This window comes from Rhinolophus hipposideros, assembly GCF_964194185.1.
Source record: "Rhinolophus hipposideros genome assembly, chromosome: 2".
In the NCBI taxonomy this organism is placed as follows: domain Eukaryota; kingdom Metazoa; phylum Chordata; class Mammalia; order Chiroptera; family Rhinolophidae; genus Rhinolophus; species Rhinolophus hipposideros.
The window spans coordinates 50507559-50526806 of NC_138048.1; the positions used below are offsets into that span (position 1 = coordinate 50507559).

Genomic DNA, 19248 nt, shown 5'->3' on the forward strand with positions numbered 1-19248 from the left:
TAGCTTGACCTTTAAAAAAGTATCTTTCTCTGTGGAGCACTAAATGCCAGAGCAATCCTCTCTGGCATTTAGCTGAACTCGACTGTCCCAGCCATGAATAGGGGACCAACCTTCAAAAGGTCGGACGACCCCATCGGATGTGGAGTTAGGACCCCAAAGCAGGAGGCCGACAGCGATTCTCAGGTCTCTCTAACCAGGTTCCAGCCTAGTGGGTTGTGACTACCTGGCTGATACGCAGAAGAAGCTCCCTGGGAATGCCATGGCTACTTTGAGGAGGCCCTTATTTAGGACCACCAGGGGAAAATGCTTGCCTGGCGGAAATAAAACATGAGATACTGCATTTAATAAACACGAATCCTAGGAAAGCCCAATGGACACGTGAGACCAGTGTGAGGGACAGCACTCTCACTCAGGTGACAGCTTCATGCCATAAGTTTAGGCTCTGCTTCTACAGAACACCTATCTGTGAAATAAAGACAGAGTTTAAGTTCCTGACTGTATCTATTTAAGGCAACTCTTAACGCCATAGAAACACAGCGAAGTTGGGTCCTATGACTCTGCAGGCCTGTCTGTTGCTATGTTGTCGTGCCACGCTGGGGCTGAGGAGACCCTAGCAAACAGTGTGAATGTGTGGCACTCCCGGAAATGACACCTGCTTAATTATGGCTGCAGTTATTAGAGTAAAAGGGCTTTCCTGACAGACAGCAAAACAAACCTCTTAGGCAGAAATATCAATGGAAATATCTGGACTACAGCTAAGTTTGTGTCTACATTTATCTTTCCCCTGTGTCTTCTTGTTCTTCATTCAGGTTCAAATTTTTCAAAGAAACCATCAAAAAAATAGCTTTCTTAGCATGAAGAAACCTGCCCCTCCCATCCAAAGTCTAACCCCTCATGGTTAATCCCCACAGCAAACAGAGGGGTTGTGGTTTCGGTCACAGGATTACCTAGTGCTGTTAAAGTCCCTGCTGGGGCGAGGTTTCATGTTTTATTGCTACAGCTCCACCAGCCCCACATGGCATGAGAAGTCACCTGACGTCTATTTTTCAGCTCAGATATCCCATATATGTTTGCTTTATGACTGACATAGTATAATGTGAAATGAACTGAGCAGTGCACCGGAATATGACATGGATTATTTAATGTGGGACAGAAGAAGAAAAGATTCAGGGGAGTCTCCCATCTTTCCAAGTGATGCAGTCCAGGGAAGGGCACAGCAAATGATTAAAGACCTATTGAGTATCTAAGCTTGTAAACCTCTGGGAAGTGCTGGTTGAGGATGACATTGAAGTATTCTCTTTATACCTTTCTCCAATCCCTCAGTTACAACTATCTAACCAACCACATGAGGTAAAGTATGACAGACAAGAGATAAAAATGAAAGAGCCAAGTGCTAAATATCATTAAATCCTTTCTCTAGCATTCAGTTTCCAATCCTATAACTTATAGGGAAGTTCAGTAACAAGAGGGTTATTGCTAAAACCCCATAAAAGTAATGTGCTCTGTGGAAATAGCCTTTATAGCTCAATGTCAAAACAAATACCATGAAAATAGATCATAAGTGAATTGAATATTAAACTATGCGAACAAGAGGTTTAGGCCGTTGTTCTTTTTAACCCTTAACTAGCTATAGTGCTTCTACTACCACAAAACAGAATCCCTTAATTCTCAGAGGCAACTGGAATCTGAGGTCACCCTGGACGTGTGAATACACACCGAGTAATACACATCTGTCATCTGGAGGAGGTTTTTGGTACTTCCATTCTCATGCATCTCAATAGCTTCTCGGCCCCATTCTTGTGAGCGAGGGTTCTTGGGATACTCAGCATAAGGGGACATTTGAAAATCCCCACTTTTGAAGATGAGTTTGCTTATGTCATTTTTATTCTTTCTGTGGGGTAAAAAATATTTGAAAATGTAAATGAATAAATTCTGTAAAGAAATGATATCTGTGAAAGCACCATCTAATCTTTTACAAGATGAATTAGACCTAAAGCTACTATTATATTTCTTTCATCACCGAGGGATGTTATTATTGTTGTTGTTATTTTTAGTATTTGCCCAAAACAAGTAAAAATGCAATCAGGTGCAAGAAAAGATGAAAAAAAATCTTCCAATCTAAGAGGCCAGGTTACCAGACCTCTTAAAGATACCAGCAATGGAGTTGGCTTAGGCTCTTCTGGGGAGACAGAGATCACTGCTTCTTGGGGGCATAAAGGAAAGGCCTTAGGACCTTCAGGCCTTTAGTCCAGTGGTTCCATACCAGCTTGAGCATCATAATTTACATGTGTGCTCCTAGATCTCACATAGATTGACTAAAACAGGAGCTCTGCAAATGGGGCCACTCTGGCTTTGTGAAGAGATGCAACTTGTTCCTGGGGCCACATTTTGCTATTACCGTGTTTCCGCGAAAATAAGACCTAGCCGGACAATCAGCTCTAATGCGTCTTTTGGAGCAAAAATTAATATAAGACCCGATATTTTGTATTATTATATTATATTATTTATATAATATAATATATTATATTATATTATTATATTATATTACATTACATTACATTACATTACATTTACATTACATTACATTATATTACATACCCAGTTTTACATTATGGTAAAATAAGACTGGGTCTTATATTAATTTTTGCTCCAAAAGATGCATTAGAGCTGATTGTCTGGCTAGATCTTATTTTTGGGGAAACATGGTAGAAAAGCTGGGACTAGAATTCAGGCCTCCCAACTCCTCAGATAGTGCAATTTTACTACATGAAGCTAATTCAGAAACCATACAAATAGGATATTTTGTTTGCAAAAAAGCCGACCTATTTACAACCCATACGTATTCTCATTTAAGTGGGTCAGGGAAACCCTGGGACAAGTCCTCTACTTGTGCGAGTTCATTGACTAAAAATTGTTAGTCTATGTGTTATTTGCCTATCTAATGGGCCTCGTATCAGATATTTTTAGTTATATTTGCCCTAGTTAAGATCAATCTGAAGTTTCTTCCTTCTGCCTCATTTTCCTATATGTAAACTTTCTGGGGAAAGCATGACATAACTCCGGGTCACAAAACCAAACGTCTAACATGTGGCTTAGGCATAGTCCCTTCCCAGTTCAGAACAGACCTGCCATTGTTTTGTCCCTGGAGGACGGGGACAAACTATGACTCATTCATTTACAACTAACTACCTTCCCTTCCCAGTGACCAAGGGCCGCAGTCTTCTTCCCCAAATGGCTACACTACCTCACTACCTGATAGAGGACACTTAGCAAATATAAGGCTTATGTCTCCTTGAGCACTTAGGTTTTATCTCTGCAGCTCCTGATCTCATACCCAGACTTTTGTTTCCACTCAAGTACTTTACCTTCGATCATGTGGTGGGAAGTTTGTAAATGACACACAAAGGCTGTACCAGGAGGCCTGCATTCCTGAATGGGCAGTCCTCTCTGCAGCCTTACTGGAGATAGTGGATATCACAAAATGTCCTTCATGTCAATGGTCAAAAGGTATCTTGCTATTTTGGTACATTTCCTCCATCTGTTATCTCAGGATAATTCCTGCCATTTATTACCATCTAAATCAAAGGTCATAATGTTCCCTTATCTGTATAGATAATCCGAGAAAAGAGACCAACTCTGTCCTTTCCCTTCCTTTTCCAGTAGAAACCCAATCCCACTGGCTGCCAGGAAGCCAGAGCCAAGCATACTTGCTGAGTTTCTGTTCATCCCACGTGTCAGCTACAACCTCTAACTGCTCAAATATTTCAGGTAACCCTTTCATCTTTGTTTGTTTGTTTCTTAATTGGCCCATTTAAAGTGTTTTTATATATTTTTATATATTTTATATATTTAGTATATTTAAATGGTTTTCAGTATTATCAGTGGTTTTTAGTGCAACTATGATCACTATCAATTTTAGAACAGTTTCATCTCCCAAAAAAGAAACACTGTACTCCTTAGCCATTACTTCCCAATTCTCTCCCTGCCCACCCAGCCCTGGGCAACCACTCATGTACTTTCTGTCTCTATTAGATTTGCCTATTTGGGACATTTCAAATAAATGGAATCATATAATAGGGGGTCTTTTGTGACTGGCTTTTTAATTTGCAGCATAATATTTTCAAGGCTCATGCACATTATAGCAAGTATAGTATTTCATTCCTTTTTATGGCTGAATAATAATCCATTGCATGGATATATCATATTTTGTTTATTCATCAGTTGATGGACATCAGGATTATTTTCACCTCTTGGCTATTATGAAAAATGTTACTATGAACGTTCATGTACATGTTTCTGTGTGGACATAAGTTTTCATTTTTCTTGATATATACATATATATATATATGTATATATATCATGTTTCCCCTAAAATAAGACCTAGCTGGACAATCAGCTCTAATGCGTCTTTTGGAGCAAAATTACCAGCCTTGTACCAGGCTACCCGGTCTTATATAATATATAAGATGTATATAATATATAACATATATTATATAATATATAAGACCGGGTATCATATCATATCATGTCATGTCATATCATATATCACATAAGACCCAGTCTCATATTATAGTAAAATAAGACCAGGTCTTATATTAATTTTTGCTCCAAAAGATGCATTACAGCTGATTGTCCAGCTAGGCCTTATTTTCGGGGAAACACAGTACACACACACACACACACACACACACACACACGCACATACAGGGTGCCAAAAAAAGGTATACACATTTTAAGAAAGGAAAACTGTATTAAAATTGTAATACTGAATATATACCAATAACAAAAGATGAATGCAAGTCACGTGTGACTTCTGCAATTACAAGAGGTGCTCAAAGTGGTTATCATCAGCATTCAGACACTTCTGGTTATAGCGAACTACTGCTTGAGCAACAGTGACCAAACTGTCCACTTGTATACATTTTTTTTGCCACCCTCGGTGTATATCTAAAAGTGGAAGTGCTAAGTGCCAGGTCAAATGGCCACTCCGTGTTTAACTCCCCGAGGAACTGCCAGACAGCTTTAAAGTGCTTGTCTCATTTTACATTTCCACAGCACTGTATGAGTGTTCTAATTTTTCCCACATCCTCACACCAACACTTGTAATTTCCCGTTTGTTTTCTTAAATAGTCATCCTTGCAGCAGCTCATGGCGGCTTTGAGTGCATTTCCCTGACGGCTAATGATACTGAGCATTCTTTCCCGTGGTTATTGGCCACATGTGCGTCTTCTTTGGAGAAATGTCTGTTCAGGGCCTTTGCCCATTTTTAAATTGGGTTGCCTTTTTATTATTGAGTTGTAAGAATTCTTTATATATTCTAGATACAAGTCCCTTATTAGACATATGACTTGCAAATACTTTCTCCCATTCTGGGGGTTGTCTTTTCATTTTCTTGAGAGCGATTTTTGAAGCTGAAAGGGTTCAGAACAAGTCTCCCCAGAATGTGCCACTTTAGCATGTGGGCTATTTTGACTGAAGACAATCAGGCCAAAAGACTCAGGAAGAGCTTTTTCTACCTCCCCCCTAACTGCCTAAAAGAATTTAGATGAGGGCCTGGTCCAGGAAGAGAGCTATCACCAGATAACTACAAAGAGTATGACTAGGGGTGGTGAGCTGTGGGGAAGCTCAGCAGGGCCTGGGGATCAAATTCCTCTCTGTGTCCCATTGCCTCTGCATGGCATGGCAAACATTTGTTTGCCAAAATGTTTGCTGTTCTCATCTTCCTGTCAGTTGTCTTCCTCCCCTTTGAAGTCCTAGACTCCTACCCCCTTCTCCTTAGCTCAGGAGGGCACATTAATCCTCAAATGCCTGATTGCCTGTGGGTTTCATATTTTTATACCCTCCCCATATGTAATTAAATTTGTTTTTCTCCCATTAATCTGTCTTCTGTTAATTTGATTATCAGACCAGCCAAATAACCTAGAAGGGTAAAGGAAAATAATTTCCTTCCCTACATAGCAGTTTTTCATTTTGATACAGTCCAATCTACGTCTTTTGTTGCTTGTACTTTTGGTTATTCCTTTTTAGTAAAGAAAAAGTCCCATTTGCTCTCTTTTCCTTTCCTCCAATGGCACTACCTATCATGAATTTCCCTTTCTCCTTTTTTTAATGGTTCGGTCATATGTTATGATTTAATATTGTAAACCACCCCAAAGATTTTTTAAGAGTAAAAATTGGCCCTTGCATAGCACACGCAAAGAAAGTGAATTAGAATGTGAACTCCATTACTCACCGGCAACATGTAACAATCAGTGCAATGCCTAGGATAAGCAGAAGCCCACCGCCGGCCGCTGCAATCACCACGGTGATAAGCTGATAGGCTAAACATGTTAAAAAAAAGAAGTAGATTGGTAAGAGGTAATGAATGAATAAATGAATACAAAAAAATGGTTCTCCTCCCCACCCCACAGCTACCTCCATGCCACAGCTGATGACTTCACTTTCTGGGCTCCCAGCAATAGCCCCTTAGTCAGGATTAGCTCTGTATTTTCTGTCAGAGGGTAGCAGAATTTGCCACCCCAAAATATGCCTCTTAGGCATATTTATTATTTTCAAGAAACTGCAGCTACAGCAGAGATCTGAAAACTGAGTGTTACTTACCCTTTTGTAAAGAAGACTTACATTAGAAAGGTGGCCTATATCAGGAATAAAGCTATTACCAGAGATAACTTTTTCACCTGACAGACTTACCTACTACATGGCAGGGAAGCCATTGTGTACCAAACATTTCCTCTTGTCACTCTCCCATGAATTACCTTCCCCCCTCTGAAGCCCCAGACCCCTAGGCCTTTCCTTAGCTCAAGAAGGTGTATTAGACTCAGTCATCCGGTTGCCTTTTGAGTCTCATCTTTGTGGGACTCCCATGTGTACATGTGTAATTTTTTCCCTCTTGTTAATGTATATTATAGAGAGGTATGTGTGTGGGTGGGGGGAGGGCTCAGGGGGAGGGTGTCAGCCAAGAAAGTAGAAGGGTAGGAGGAATATTATTTTTCTTTCCCCACACTGTTTTGAGAAAAGTTCTTTCTCAGACACTTCTAGAACGGTGGTTCTCAACATGTACTTCAGACCAGCCCTGATGACATTTTCACCAATCCATGGTAAAAAGAGAAAAATAAAGATGTATGAACTTTTCTAAAACTAAATTTGTTGGTTTTCAATCAGTATTCTATCTTCTAAGACTCTTTTGTATTTTTTTTCTCACTTAATATGTGCATTTTACTATGTGTAAATTATGCCTCCAGTAAAGTTGGTTTTTAAAAACTATGGAGAAAATAGAGAATCTTTTCTTGGCTACTTCCCACCTTTGGGTGTTAACTGTGTTTTAAATTTTTGAATTGATGGTGAGAGTAAATATAAAATTCTTGATTTCGTTTTAGGTTCTTGATAAAATATAAAGCAGGTGACCCTGGCTTAGACTCCCCAGTTTTATAAGAACTATTACTGGTCAGTTAGCAATAGGCTGAGGGAATCACTGCATAAACCATGCTAGGCACTGAGTAGTCTCCTCGATACATACAAATTGAAGTTAATTACCCCCAAATTAGCGATCACATAAGCAGGTACATACCACATATAATAAACAATATTACAATTTTAATTGATTAGTTTTATACCTGTATATTTCTGGGTAAATCATTTTCAATAAGGCCTATTAAATATTCAGATTAATTTTTCGTTGTTGTGGAAATATAACAAAATTGTCTTCTTGGGTTATAAGGTCCAGGATGAAACAAAGGGTCAACAAGCATATTTTCTATAATAAATTAGGATGGAACCATGCTCCCTAAGGATTCAGGTGAAGTCAAAGGATAATGCACAGAGCTGAGAGTGAGCGGACTGAGATAAAAGTAAAAACAAGCAACCATTCACCTCTCCTTTATTTAAATAAAGAGCACAAAAGCCTGACTATCTCGAAAACCATAAGATACACAAGAAACCATGGAATAGTTTCTTGCCAAACCATGGAATGAGGTAATTCTCTCCCTCACCTCCTGACATATGTATTCAAGCTTCACTTTTAACAAAGTAAAGACAAAAGACAACTCTTGAATTTGTTGACTTTTCCTCGTCTCCACCAACATCACCCTAAACTACTGTCAACTCTTCAGACAACTGCCAATTGCTTCCTAACTCATCTTCCTGAGCCCAGTCTTGCCTACTCATTAAAAAACACACAAATCTGATTGTGCCATTTACCTGCTTTATAAAAACCTACACTGAAATGTATTTTTCTATATTTCAGAAAGGAAGGAAGGAAGGAAGGAAGGAAGGAAGGAAGGAAGGAAGGAAGGAAGGAAGGAAGGAAGGAAAGAAGGAAGGAAGGAAGAAGCTATAATGGCCCCCTTTGTTCCTAGAGACCAAAGTCTAGCTCCTGCTTATCCCTCCACACCAAATTCAGTTTATCTCACTTTCAGCAAAAGTGAGCACTCAGGTTAGAAGTGACGCTTGCAAGTGGCTACAGTGGTAGCAGATTCCTTTGGAAAAGAGCAGTTTTGTCTCTAAAGAGACACAGACAGTATAAACCAGTACTTTTCATACCATCTGTGGTCATTTTCTTTCCTTGTGGGCATTCTTTTTAAATTAAGAAAATAAAGTCTCATTTGCTCCTCTCATCTTTTCGCACAGGCACCAACTATCATGAGTTGTTTTTTAAGGAGTCTACTGTGGACTGATTTTGTAAACTTACAATAAAACTATTTTTGAAAAGGACCACATGCCTGGATGTCACAGCCATGTCAAACGAATATAATGTTTCTAAGTGTTCACTTTCAAGTTTTGAATGATCGTGTCACAGTCCAGTAAGAGTTCACGGACCGCACTTGAGGAACACTGGTATAAGCCTACTGCTCCTCAAAACTTTCCTGTGCATCTGACTTGCCCAGAGCCTTGTGTAAACACGGATGCCTGGTCCCCACCCCGAGAGATGACGGAGGAGGTCTGGGCTAGGGCCCCGAGAGAAGCTGTGTCTCTAGCAAGCTTCAGGAGGACAGTCATGCTGGCAGCCTGCAGACCACACTGCGGGTAGCATTTGGCTTAGATTACACGGGAGAGGAAAGAGCACTGCACAGAAAGCCAGAGGTCGTCTACTCCTGCACACACGAGCATTGAGAAGGCGCCTAGGAGTGAATTCACCAAAATGCTCACAGAACTTAGTGTTGCTGAAGGTCCTCATGGCTAACTTCTACTTCTTTGTGCTTTTCTGTATTTCCCAAATTTGATTCATGTTCTCTCTCTCTCTCTCTCTCTCTCTCTCTCTCTCTCTCTCTCTCTCACACACACACACACACACACACACACAAAACCTCCTCTAAATCTAGAAATCATGTGTGTACATACACATACATAGTTTGTTTTATACACATATGTAATTTTTTAAAGAGGATGTTTGATGTTCTTTGGCAGCCACAGCACTGAAAACTTGTACATAATAAGCTTATGGACAATATAACCCACAAACCTTTTTTACTCATACCTGCTGTAAAGTCAGTTCATGAACTACAACTGATCTTTTGAACTTAGGTACTGACTTCAGATTTATTATGAGGCCACGTTATGATGTAGAACAAGCGCATGGGATTCGATTCAACTCCAACCGTGATGTTGATCAGTTCCACACGTGCTCTGAAAGTTTATTTATTAAAGTGAGAGAGAAGGCAGTGAGTGTTGCCTTAGGTTTGTCTGCCTTATCCTTTCCACGTTGAGGAGATTCTCCAGAATGAACTCGGAATTCACAGTCTTACTTGCCTGTTCTTTGACATTTGTTGCCATTTCAGTTTTTCCCCAGCAATGGTTCTATCTTTCTTTATTCTTGTGGTTTGATCAAAGGTTGGTGTTGCTCTCATTACAGTTGGCATTTTTCAGTAAGCCAACCCATTCTGCACCTTAGCCTCTCCTATAAACTATTTTGTACTTCCTTATGTGCTTACTTGGATAGAATCTACTGGACTGTCTAATTAGACAACCCCCTTTTGGCAACTATTCACCCCTCCCCCCAGTGCAGGTTACACTGGGGGTGGTCATGCTTGTACATGTAACACCATCCTCTGGCCACAGCACATTGGTTTGGGAGTAAATACATGATCCAAACTGGGTCAAGTAGTTCCTTCCCAGGAATTTCAATTTGGGAAAGAGAGAACTTTCTCTTCCAAAATGGCTGAACCAGTAACTCACACTCAAAGCTGCTTGGCAAGCCTATTTCCATCATGTTGTCTGGGAAAGAGAGAAAGCCTGTGCACAGACACACACAGCAAAGAGCAGAGATGAGAGACGAAGATGGAGTCATGTGAACGTATGCCCTGAAAAGAGGGCCTCCAACCTCCAGCTGCTGTGGTTCCCTATAATTCCCTGATTCTTGCCACTCCTGAGGCTGAAATTCCAGGATCTTTCCAATAAACTGTCTTTGTTGCTTAAGCTAGCTAGGCTTATTTATTCCAGAAGAGCTGTAGCCAACTGTGATATTGTGATTTATAATAAGAAATACAGAGTGTGCCAAAAAAAAAAAAAAAAATATATATATATATATATATATATATATATATATATATATATATACACACACACACACACACTCATTTTAAGAAAGGAAAAAACTATTAAAATTGTAATACTCAATATATACCAATAACAAAAGACGAATACAAGTCACATTTGACTTCTGCAATTATAAGAGGTGCTCAAAATGTTTACCATCAGCCTAATTGTAATAGCTTTTTCCTTTCTTAAAATGTGTATACATTTTTTGGCACCTTCTGTATATATGTACTTGGTCTTTGTCCCAGTGCCAGGCACAGAGCTCCTAAAACCCTTAGATTTCCTAAGTGATGACAGCATAAAGGTGTCTTTTGTTATATTAATGAGGTGACTTTTGGAAAGCACCCAAGGGTGGGGGCTGGTTGCCAGGGGAACCAATACTGTAATTAGAGGGTTGGAACTTTCAGTCCCATCTCCTGACCTCCAGGAATGGAAGCAGGGCTGGAGGTTGAATCAATTGCCAGTCCAATGATTTAATCAATTGTGCCTATGTAATGAAGCCACCAAAAAATTCCTAAAGGACAGGGTTCAGAGTTTCCAGGTTGGCTGACACGTGGGGAGGAGGGGAGAGTAAAAGTTCTGTGCCCTTTCCCCATACCTTGCCCCATGCATCTTTTGCAATAAACTTGGTAATCTAGTAAGCAAAGTGTTTCTCTGAGTTCTGTGAGCTGATCTAGCAAATTAATTGACTCCAAGGAAGGGGTAGTGGGAACCTCTCATCTGTAGCCAGTTGGTCAGAAGCACAGGTGACACCTTGGACTTGCAATTAGTATCTGAAGTGCTGAAGTGTGTGCGTGTGTCAGGAGGAGGGGTCAGTCTTGTGCACTGAGCCCGTAACCTGTGGGATCTAATGCCATCTCCAGGTAGACAATGTCAGAACTGAGTTAACTGCTTGGCAGTATGGAAAGAACACATGTTGGAATCGGTATCAGAATTACACCAACTAATATGCCTTCTCCTTTAAAACTCCTGAACTCATTACAGACCTTTCTAAGTGACCACATAAGTTTTGTTTTAAAATTTATTCACTTCTATCCATTTTTCCCCCTCACTGAGCTCATTCGTGATGGATGGTTAGAATTTTGCCTTTTAAATCTTTCCATTCTTCTTGCAGCATCTTTCCTTTGGAATCTCGGCTCACAGCATTCTTTTTTTTTTCTTTCCCCTCTGTTCCTTTTAAAATGTGCCTTTCTCACGTGTACAGGCTGTATGTGACCATACCTAAGAGCAGATATGGAGTGAATTCCCCTCTCCCCAAGCCCTGCTTCCTTCCAGCTCTGACTTGAATGAAGTAAGGCCAGTCAAGACTGAGTGAGACGTGTGTTTTGAGCTGAATGAGACTTCTAGTTGACTTCTGGATAATGAATGATCTCTTTTTCCTCCTCAGAGTTTAGTGCTCTCTTCCTGGATGTTTGTGAGGAGTGACTCCTGCCAACACTCAGCCTTTCCACTGGTGTGAATTTTTTAAGCCCAATGTAACAATAGGGTGAACACAATTAACAGGTACTTTATACACCTGCCACTGGACTGCTAGTCGGGGAGGGAAGACTGCTGAAAGATCTTTAAGGTGAAGGTTCTGATTTCACTGGAAGAGGAGCATACATGAGGAAAACAGGCTCTACTTCCTCGCTGGCCATGCTGGGAGGCTCATGGGGAAGGAGTCTCTGCTGAAGAGATGCAGAACCTTTGTGTGGAAAGGATGAGCTACAAAAGGGCAGGTTGTGAACATGAAACAGAGATGGATAAAAACATCTGCGGCCAAACAAAGGTAACGTAGGAAAATTATGTGAGTTCTATAATCACAAAATGACAAAAACCACAAAATAGAAACGTGGCTTAGAGGATAGGAGTATAAAAAAAGACTTTAAAAGGATAATGCGTGTGGAATGGTTAAGTAAATTATGGTAATCCACAGAGTAGAATTCCAGAGTATAAAAAGGGACATTTAAAAATTATGTGAATGAAAATACTGCACAGTTTACTAGGTTTAAAAGAAGTTACAAAACAGTATATTCTGTGAGATCCAATTTATGTTAGAAAGATAAACACATACATACCGCTGGAAAGAGTCACTATAATACCAATGCTTCTCAAACGTGAAAACATACAAATCTGCATGTTAACGAAATCTAGGGGTCTGGTTAAAATTCAGATTCTGATTCAGTGGGTCTGGAATTCCCTCGGAGAGGCCTGCAACTCTGCATTTCCAACAAGCTCCAAGGGGCTGCTCACGCGGCTGGTCCCACGGACCACAGTTAGTAGCAAGGATCCAATCTAGCGTATTAACAATGTTTCAGGGGTGATGAGACTAATTATTTTACTTTTCTTTTTCCCTTAGTTTATAACTATTTTCTAATTAACTTAGGTTAAAAAACTGAAAAAAAAAATCATGCTATGAAAAAACAAAATTTATTTTAAAAAGAGAAAAAAGGTGAAGCAAACTCAGATGTCATGGGAGATGTAATAAAACTGAGAGGAGCAGCCGATGCAAAATTCAAGCAAAGGCGGAACATGCACGCCTAAGAAAAGGGTGGAGGGGCGAAGAGAAGAGAGGGACCTCTCTGAAAACAAGCTTGCAAGGTAATTCTGGGGTCACTGGATAACTGGTATAAGGCAGAACTGTTGGACTCTAGGGTATACACACTGACTTTTTTTATATGAAAGTAAAATAAGAAGAAGAGCAGTGATAAAACAGGTGCAACCTGAGCTCCCCAGGGGTAGGGGGCCCTGCCAGGTGCACACGGGAGTCCAGGTGGGCCAACACTCCCTCAGGGACTAAAGGACTTGAAAGAAAGGCTATTCCTGCCCTCTCCAGTTGGAAAGATATTCTTTATGAGGAACAGAGAGTGCAATCTGGACACAACTAGGAAATTATGGAAATTTTGGAAAGGCGATTCATAGGCTATGCCTAACCCAGAACATAGTGGAGTTGGATGACTCCCAGGAATATGGAGTGAGGGAGCCTCAAGACAGTGGCTTGGCTGACAACGCGGGGCTCCCGTCTCACTGAGCTTGGGTAGAGTGTGTGTTCCAAGAAGTCTGCACAGAGAAAAGGCATTTGTTGTCCTACAAAAAATCCAGCCTAAGCTACAGCCCACAGTCTTTGGTGGTGACAGCAGAGTGACAGTAGTGAGTGATCAGGGCCCTGTTATTTGGCACAAAATATTGAGTGAAAAGCCAGACACCACAAAGTGCCATGGCCAGAGACGGGGGTAAAGTTCAGGTGTTCCTGATACCTTAACCAATACCCAGGGCTTGGGGCAGATGGAGGGTACTATTTGTTATCAGCCACTATTAATTGCTTGGCAACACTGAAACTAACACAGATATCAAAATCAGAAAGTAATATTCATACACCATCACAGAGTTAACAAAAGTCACCAACAAAAAGGTGGGCAGGAACTAGCCTACATCCACAAAGGAGTGTGCCCTCTGCTGGCCATAACAATGGCGACTTGGATAAACAAGGAGGAAAAGAAGCCTCAGGATCAGAGAGAAATCCTGGCTACTTCTGAGACCCTCTGCCCCCCATCCGCACACATAATGGGGAGACACAGGAATGTATGGAATAGTCAGTGGATATAAGGGTATATCATCTCTAGACATACATAGGATTGAATGATCTCTGGAAAAAAAAAATCACTACCTGCCGCTTAGAACAACGCCCTGCAAATCACTCCCTTTCCTTCAGCTCTTTATAGGGCTTTGCACTCTGTCCATTTTCCCTCTAGGGATCACTCTTCCACTCACTGAGAAATAGGAAGCATTTTCTGGTAAAACCTAGTTAGGAAGCTGTCTGACCAGAGCAGGTTTGAAGTACTCGGTCAGTCTATGGAGGCCTGTCAGGGCCACGAGGCCTCAGGACGACATCGCTCCCTCCTGCTCCCTCCCTGACTCCCAGAGCTGCCACAGCTCCACACTCCTCACCTGTCTTGCTCTCTCTTTCTTTCTTCGCCATCTGATGGGATAGTAGTCTAGTAAATTTCTTGCACATGTGATACAAATCGATGTAATCTCCTCCCTCAATAAAATTATTCTTTAATATTATCTAAGCCTGTTTTAAATATTTCTAACGTCTTAGGATAAGGTTTGCAGGCTCGTGGTGCACTCACTACCGTGAGCCCTAAAACCAACTCTTCTAAAAGAAAATACCGTTTAGTTCCAGTATTCCAGCATTAGGTGAACAGATCTCAAATATCTTAAATGTTGTGCCTGACTCTTCAGCCTCCTTTATCCACATTGAAAAGCCCTAGGCCTTCTCTGGTCTCTTCTTATGTACAGGCCACCCCACTCTCTGACCAGTTTAGGGGTGCTCTGTGGCTCGGTTCTGGTTTTGAGGGAGGGATGAGAGTCACACTAGAAAGTGAACCAAGGCTATTCTGTACCCCAGGCAGCCCCTTTACAGCACAGGTATCTTCCTGACACAGAGTAGAAAGTCCCTGAAGCCAGGTGAGAAACTGGCTTGTCTAAACCTTCATTTTTAGAAAAGGACATATACTGCTATCCAGACTATTTTACATAAGCCAAATCTCCAAAAACCTGAAGCCTACCCTTTTAAGCACCAACACATAACGTACAAAGAATTTTGAATACTTTTAAATTTTTAAATAGTCTAAACAATGATAACTTCCTCCCCTTATTAAACTGCATACACTTGTGAAACTGTGATATAATATGAAATATCTATTTGGTCTTCACCCCCAGTTCCCAGCATACGAGCTTCTAAAACCCTTGGAATTTCTGAGAGGTAGGGATGAAAGAAGCATCTTCTGTTATTCATAATAAGCCCCCTTCATCCATACCTGAGTTTATGCTAATTAGGTGACTCTTGTGGATGGGGACAGGTTGCCAGAAGAACCAACCTGTGATTAGAAGGTTGGAACCTTCAGCCCCACCCCCACCCCTCCAAGGGTCAATGGCCAACGATTTAATTGATAGTATGTAACAGAGTTGCTATAAAAATCCTAAACAATGGAGTTCTGAGAAATTCTGGGTTCGTGAATGCATAAAGGTGCTGAGAGCGTGTGGTGCCCAGAGGGCAGGGAAGCTCTGAGAACTCTCCTTGCCCCATACCTTGCCCTGCACATCTCTTCCGTTGGGCTGTTCCTGAGTTTCATCCTTTATAATAGTAAGTAAAGTGCCTTCCTGAGTTCTGTGAGCTGCTCTAGCACATTACGAGGTGGGGGGTCATGAGAACCCTTGATTTATAGCTAGTTGGTCAGAAGTACGGGGGGTCCAAGCTGGTGGGGGTGCTGCTGATGTGGGGGCAGTCTTGTGGAAATGAGCCTGTCACCTGTGAGGTCTGACACTAAGTCTGGAGAGTCAAACCCCCACATATTTGGTGTTAGAAGTGTTGTGAGTACAAATCAGTTCATATAATCGTAACACGAACACCATTCGGTGTGTGATGGCTCGGGTCTACCATAATGAATGTGCCTAAATGCTTGTATGACACCGTGCTGTCCTTAGTGACTACTAAAGAAGACAGAGTTGTGTACTACACCACCCCGTGACCTCAGGTTGCTAGTTAAAAAAAAAAAACACAACACATTAATTCAGTGGGCTGCTCCCTCTCTAGTCAGTATGACTCAATACATTTGCTTCCAGAAGTGCTTCCCTAGTCTTTCTCTTAGGCTGTCTATTGCACATCTTCCTAATTTGCAGGCAGGATGAATCAGATAATCTGAGGTAAATATGGAAGTCCAAATCCCTAGCTTCTGGCTGAGAGTGGCTCCGTGCTGAGTACACCGAGAGAGCTTTATGTCAGTTTTGTCCTCAGCAGTGAATTTTGTTTTAATTCCTTTTATTTATTTTTTATTACTCTCAAAAGAAATCCAGGAATGAAACTTACTAATTAAAAGTTTTATGAGCAAAGAAAATACCATTGAGAACGTAAAATGTAAAGTATACCATTGGGGAACAGAAACTGGGGACTTTTACATATTAAATCATGTTTACTTTTGGTCTAGTAAACTTAGAATATGGGCTGTTGGCACATTCATCTATAGAAGGGACAAAGCGATCCTCAGACGAAGTATTGAATGGTATCATTCCTATTACATCTTATATCCCAGAATATCTTTCATGATTTTGAGAGTGATTTCCATTTCTCAGGTCTTGATATAAGAAAATGTCAGTGAACGTGATATTCAACGAATCCCAACTGCTTTTCTCAAAAAACTGAATTAGGTGTGAAACACACACACCATGCACACAGCTGACATCGCCCTGTCTATCGTCTGTGCTTCTAGGAGCGGGAACATCAGCTTGGAGCAGATGCCTCAGAGCCTGTCTCCAGCCCTGAGTCCTGCCGTGACTGCATTGGAGGAAGTCTCTAACTCCCCATGTTCTCCTCTGTCCAGTCTATTCTTCTCACTGCAGCCCGATCTGATTTTCTTTCCAAACTACCTTCCTGCTCTAAGACTGACTGGTTCCACCATGGATGCTGAGTAGAGCCTAAACTCTCAGGCTGGCCGTCCCAAACTCTAGCACTTTGGTCCCCTCTACTCTAGTCCTCCACTCTCTGCCTTCCTCTCTTTCCATCCTCAGCCACACCCCTTACTCTTTGTCCCCCGAATCCCACAGGCTCAGGCTGCCCCAAGACCCTTGTTTAAGTGGTTCCCTCTGCCCTCTGCCTTCTTCCTCCATACCTGCCTGTCCAAGTCTTCCAAAACCTCCAATTCCATCGCCTCCAAGAAGTACTCAGGAGGTTTATTCTCCTCGGGCATGGCCACTCCCTCCCTGCCTCACATCTCACAATTTATTATATTAACACTCTGTGGTCAGGGCTATTTAGGAATGTTTATCTCCCCTACCAGACCTTGAGCCTCTGGAGAACACTCTTTGCTTTCCTCATACCTCCCAGAACGGGAGCTGGGAAGACAGTGGATTTGAACTGAGGGAGGGGAGGAGACGCATGCATACCCTGCTGGCTAACACCGGCGAAGGGCCCTGCCTACGCTGAACTCGAGACTTCTTACTCGAGACTTCTTACGGCATACTTACGGTTTCCACAGTTGAGACCACCAAGTCCAAATGGGCAACTGCAAGTCAACAGAGGAAAAGAATGAGAATTCGTTTCAAATCTCAAATCATTAGGCAATTTACTAAGTAATTTCTAAATAAAGTTTGGAACAAATTCATCAGAATAAACGAACATGGAGCCTACCTCATACAGGTTTCATTTTCAAGCCTATATCCATCTTCACACGCTGAAAGAGAAAAGGAAAATCCATAAATATATCTATTTACCTCCCATGGCCCCAACTGACAATTAAACACCAGCCATCCTAAAGTCCCCAAGAATATTCTAGAACCAGAAGGCCGCCAACAGCTTTAGAATTATCTGTCTATAACCTGGCCTAAATACTGTTGCCAGCTCAACTCTTAATTTTATGAAAAAAAATTTCTTAACTTCTTTGTGGCTTTCAGTTTGCCATCTATAAAAAGAAGATAATAATAATATCTACCTTATAGTTTTTTTGGAGATGAGGTCAAATAAGGCATGCAAATGGCTTAGCACAGCACCTGGCACATAGTAACCACTAAATAAATGCAACTGTAATTATTTTCCAGCAAGTGCAATTCTCTTTGGAAGTTCTCTGTGGCCCCCATGTCACATCACATACTGAAAGACAAATGCTTTACCTTCTTTGAGTCTAACTTTTAACTTGCTGTTGGCCCTTGAGTTAGTGGGTGCCATTCTGTGGGACACAGCCATAGTGGGTGCCTCCTTTTCCATAAGAGCAGCTAACCCGGTAGTCTGTGCAGGAGATGTTGGACATATCCACCGGATGATCCCTAATGCGCCCACCACCCAGGCACGTAACTTTGAAGCCTCTGGTGCTGCTGCTCATGGATGGCTGCTTCACTGAAGAGCTGTGGCCCAGCCATTCCCCTGAATCAGCACTTCCTGAATTTATTTGATCACAGAACACTTTCAACCCTATAATCAGCTGACAGAACAGCATGAGCTATAACACATGCTTGGATGAAAGCAGACAATAAAAAATGGCCTCACAAACTAATCCATTGCTGCAAGGAATGATAAAAATTTGATTCATGATTAATGTACGATATGCACTGCGGAAAAGATCCTGGGTAAGAACAGGTACATAGCATAGAGCAGCAATCCTTGGACAGGCAGCACACATGCTAACGGTGAGATGTGAGTGCTAGCAGCATGCAGGGCTGGAGAGAGATGGAGCACGCCCTACAGGCTGGGACGGGAGAGCTCACACAGACTTCCTGTATCCTCCCTTACGGATTAGTGGATAATAATGTGGACTACGTAGATGGGCTTAATAGCCCTCTTCCTTCTATTTTTTAATGTTAGACGTTAAATGTTTCTAGCATCTGCTTTGTTGTCATAGGCTATTGACATATCCCTAGTTTTGTGGAACGGTTTGGCAAGCACTGTTCTACCTAACCTATAATTCTCTCACGGCAGATCATGAGAGCGGTGAACCTGGACTGCACTGTTTGGGCTCCATGGAGTCCCTTTTCCTGAGCTACATTCTCTTGTTGTAAGAGCTACCTCGTATAAGCAGCAGCCCGGGGCAAGTCCCTAGTATTTACTGCGGGATGTCACGGACTACATGACCACAACACCGCTCAGTGACCTCCTCAGGAGGACGCCCCAGGGACACTCCTCTCGGTCCTCAGCGTCTAGAAAGATGGGGGTGCTCCTGAACGACTGTACGTTACTTTATGGTCCCC

At 41.6% G+C, this 19248-nt stretch overlaps 1 protein-coding gene across 3 annotated transcripts in view; it reads right to left on the bottom strand.

Annotated features, from left to right (window-relative positions):
- The window catches only part of HEG1 (heart development protein with EGF like domains 1), a 94615-nt gene that overhangs the window by 5430 nt on the left and 69937 nt on the right, over nt 1–19248 (bottom strand). For 2 of the 3 annotated variants that reach the window (XM_081068745.1, XM_081068744.1), the window contains exons 14-17: nt 17699–17741; nt 17536–17573; nt 6233–6320; nt 1717–1891 (exon numbers count right to left, since the gene is read on the bottom strand). In XM_081068745.1, the coding sequence (XP_080924871.1) occupies nt 1717–1891; nt 6233–6320; nt 17536–17573; nt 17699–17741 (344 nt within the window). The remainder of the gene's footprint in view (nt 1–1716; nt 1892–6232; nt 6321–17535; nt 17574–17698; nt 17742–19248) is intronic. The other variant, XM_081068746.1, reaches the window with a different exon arrangement.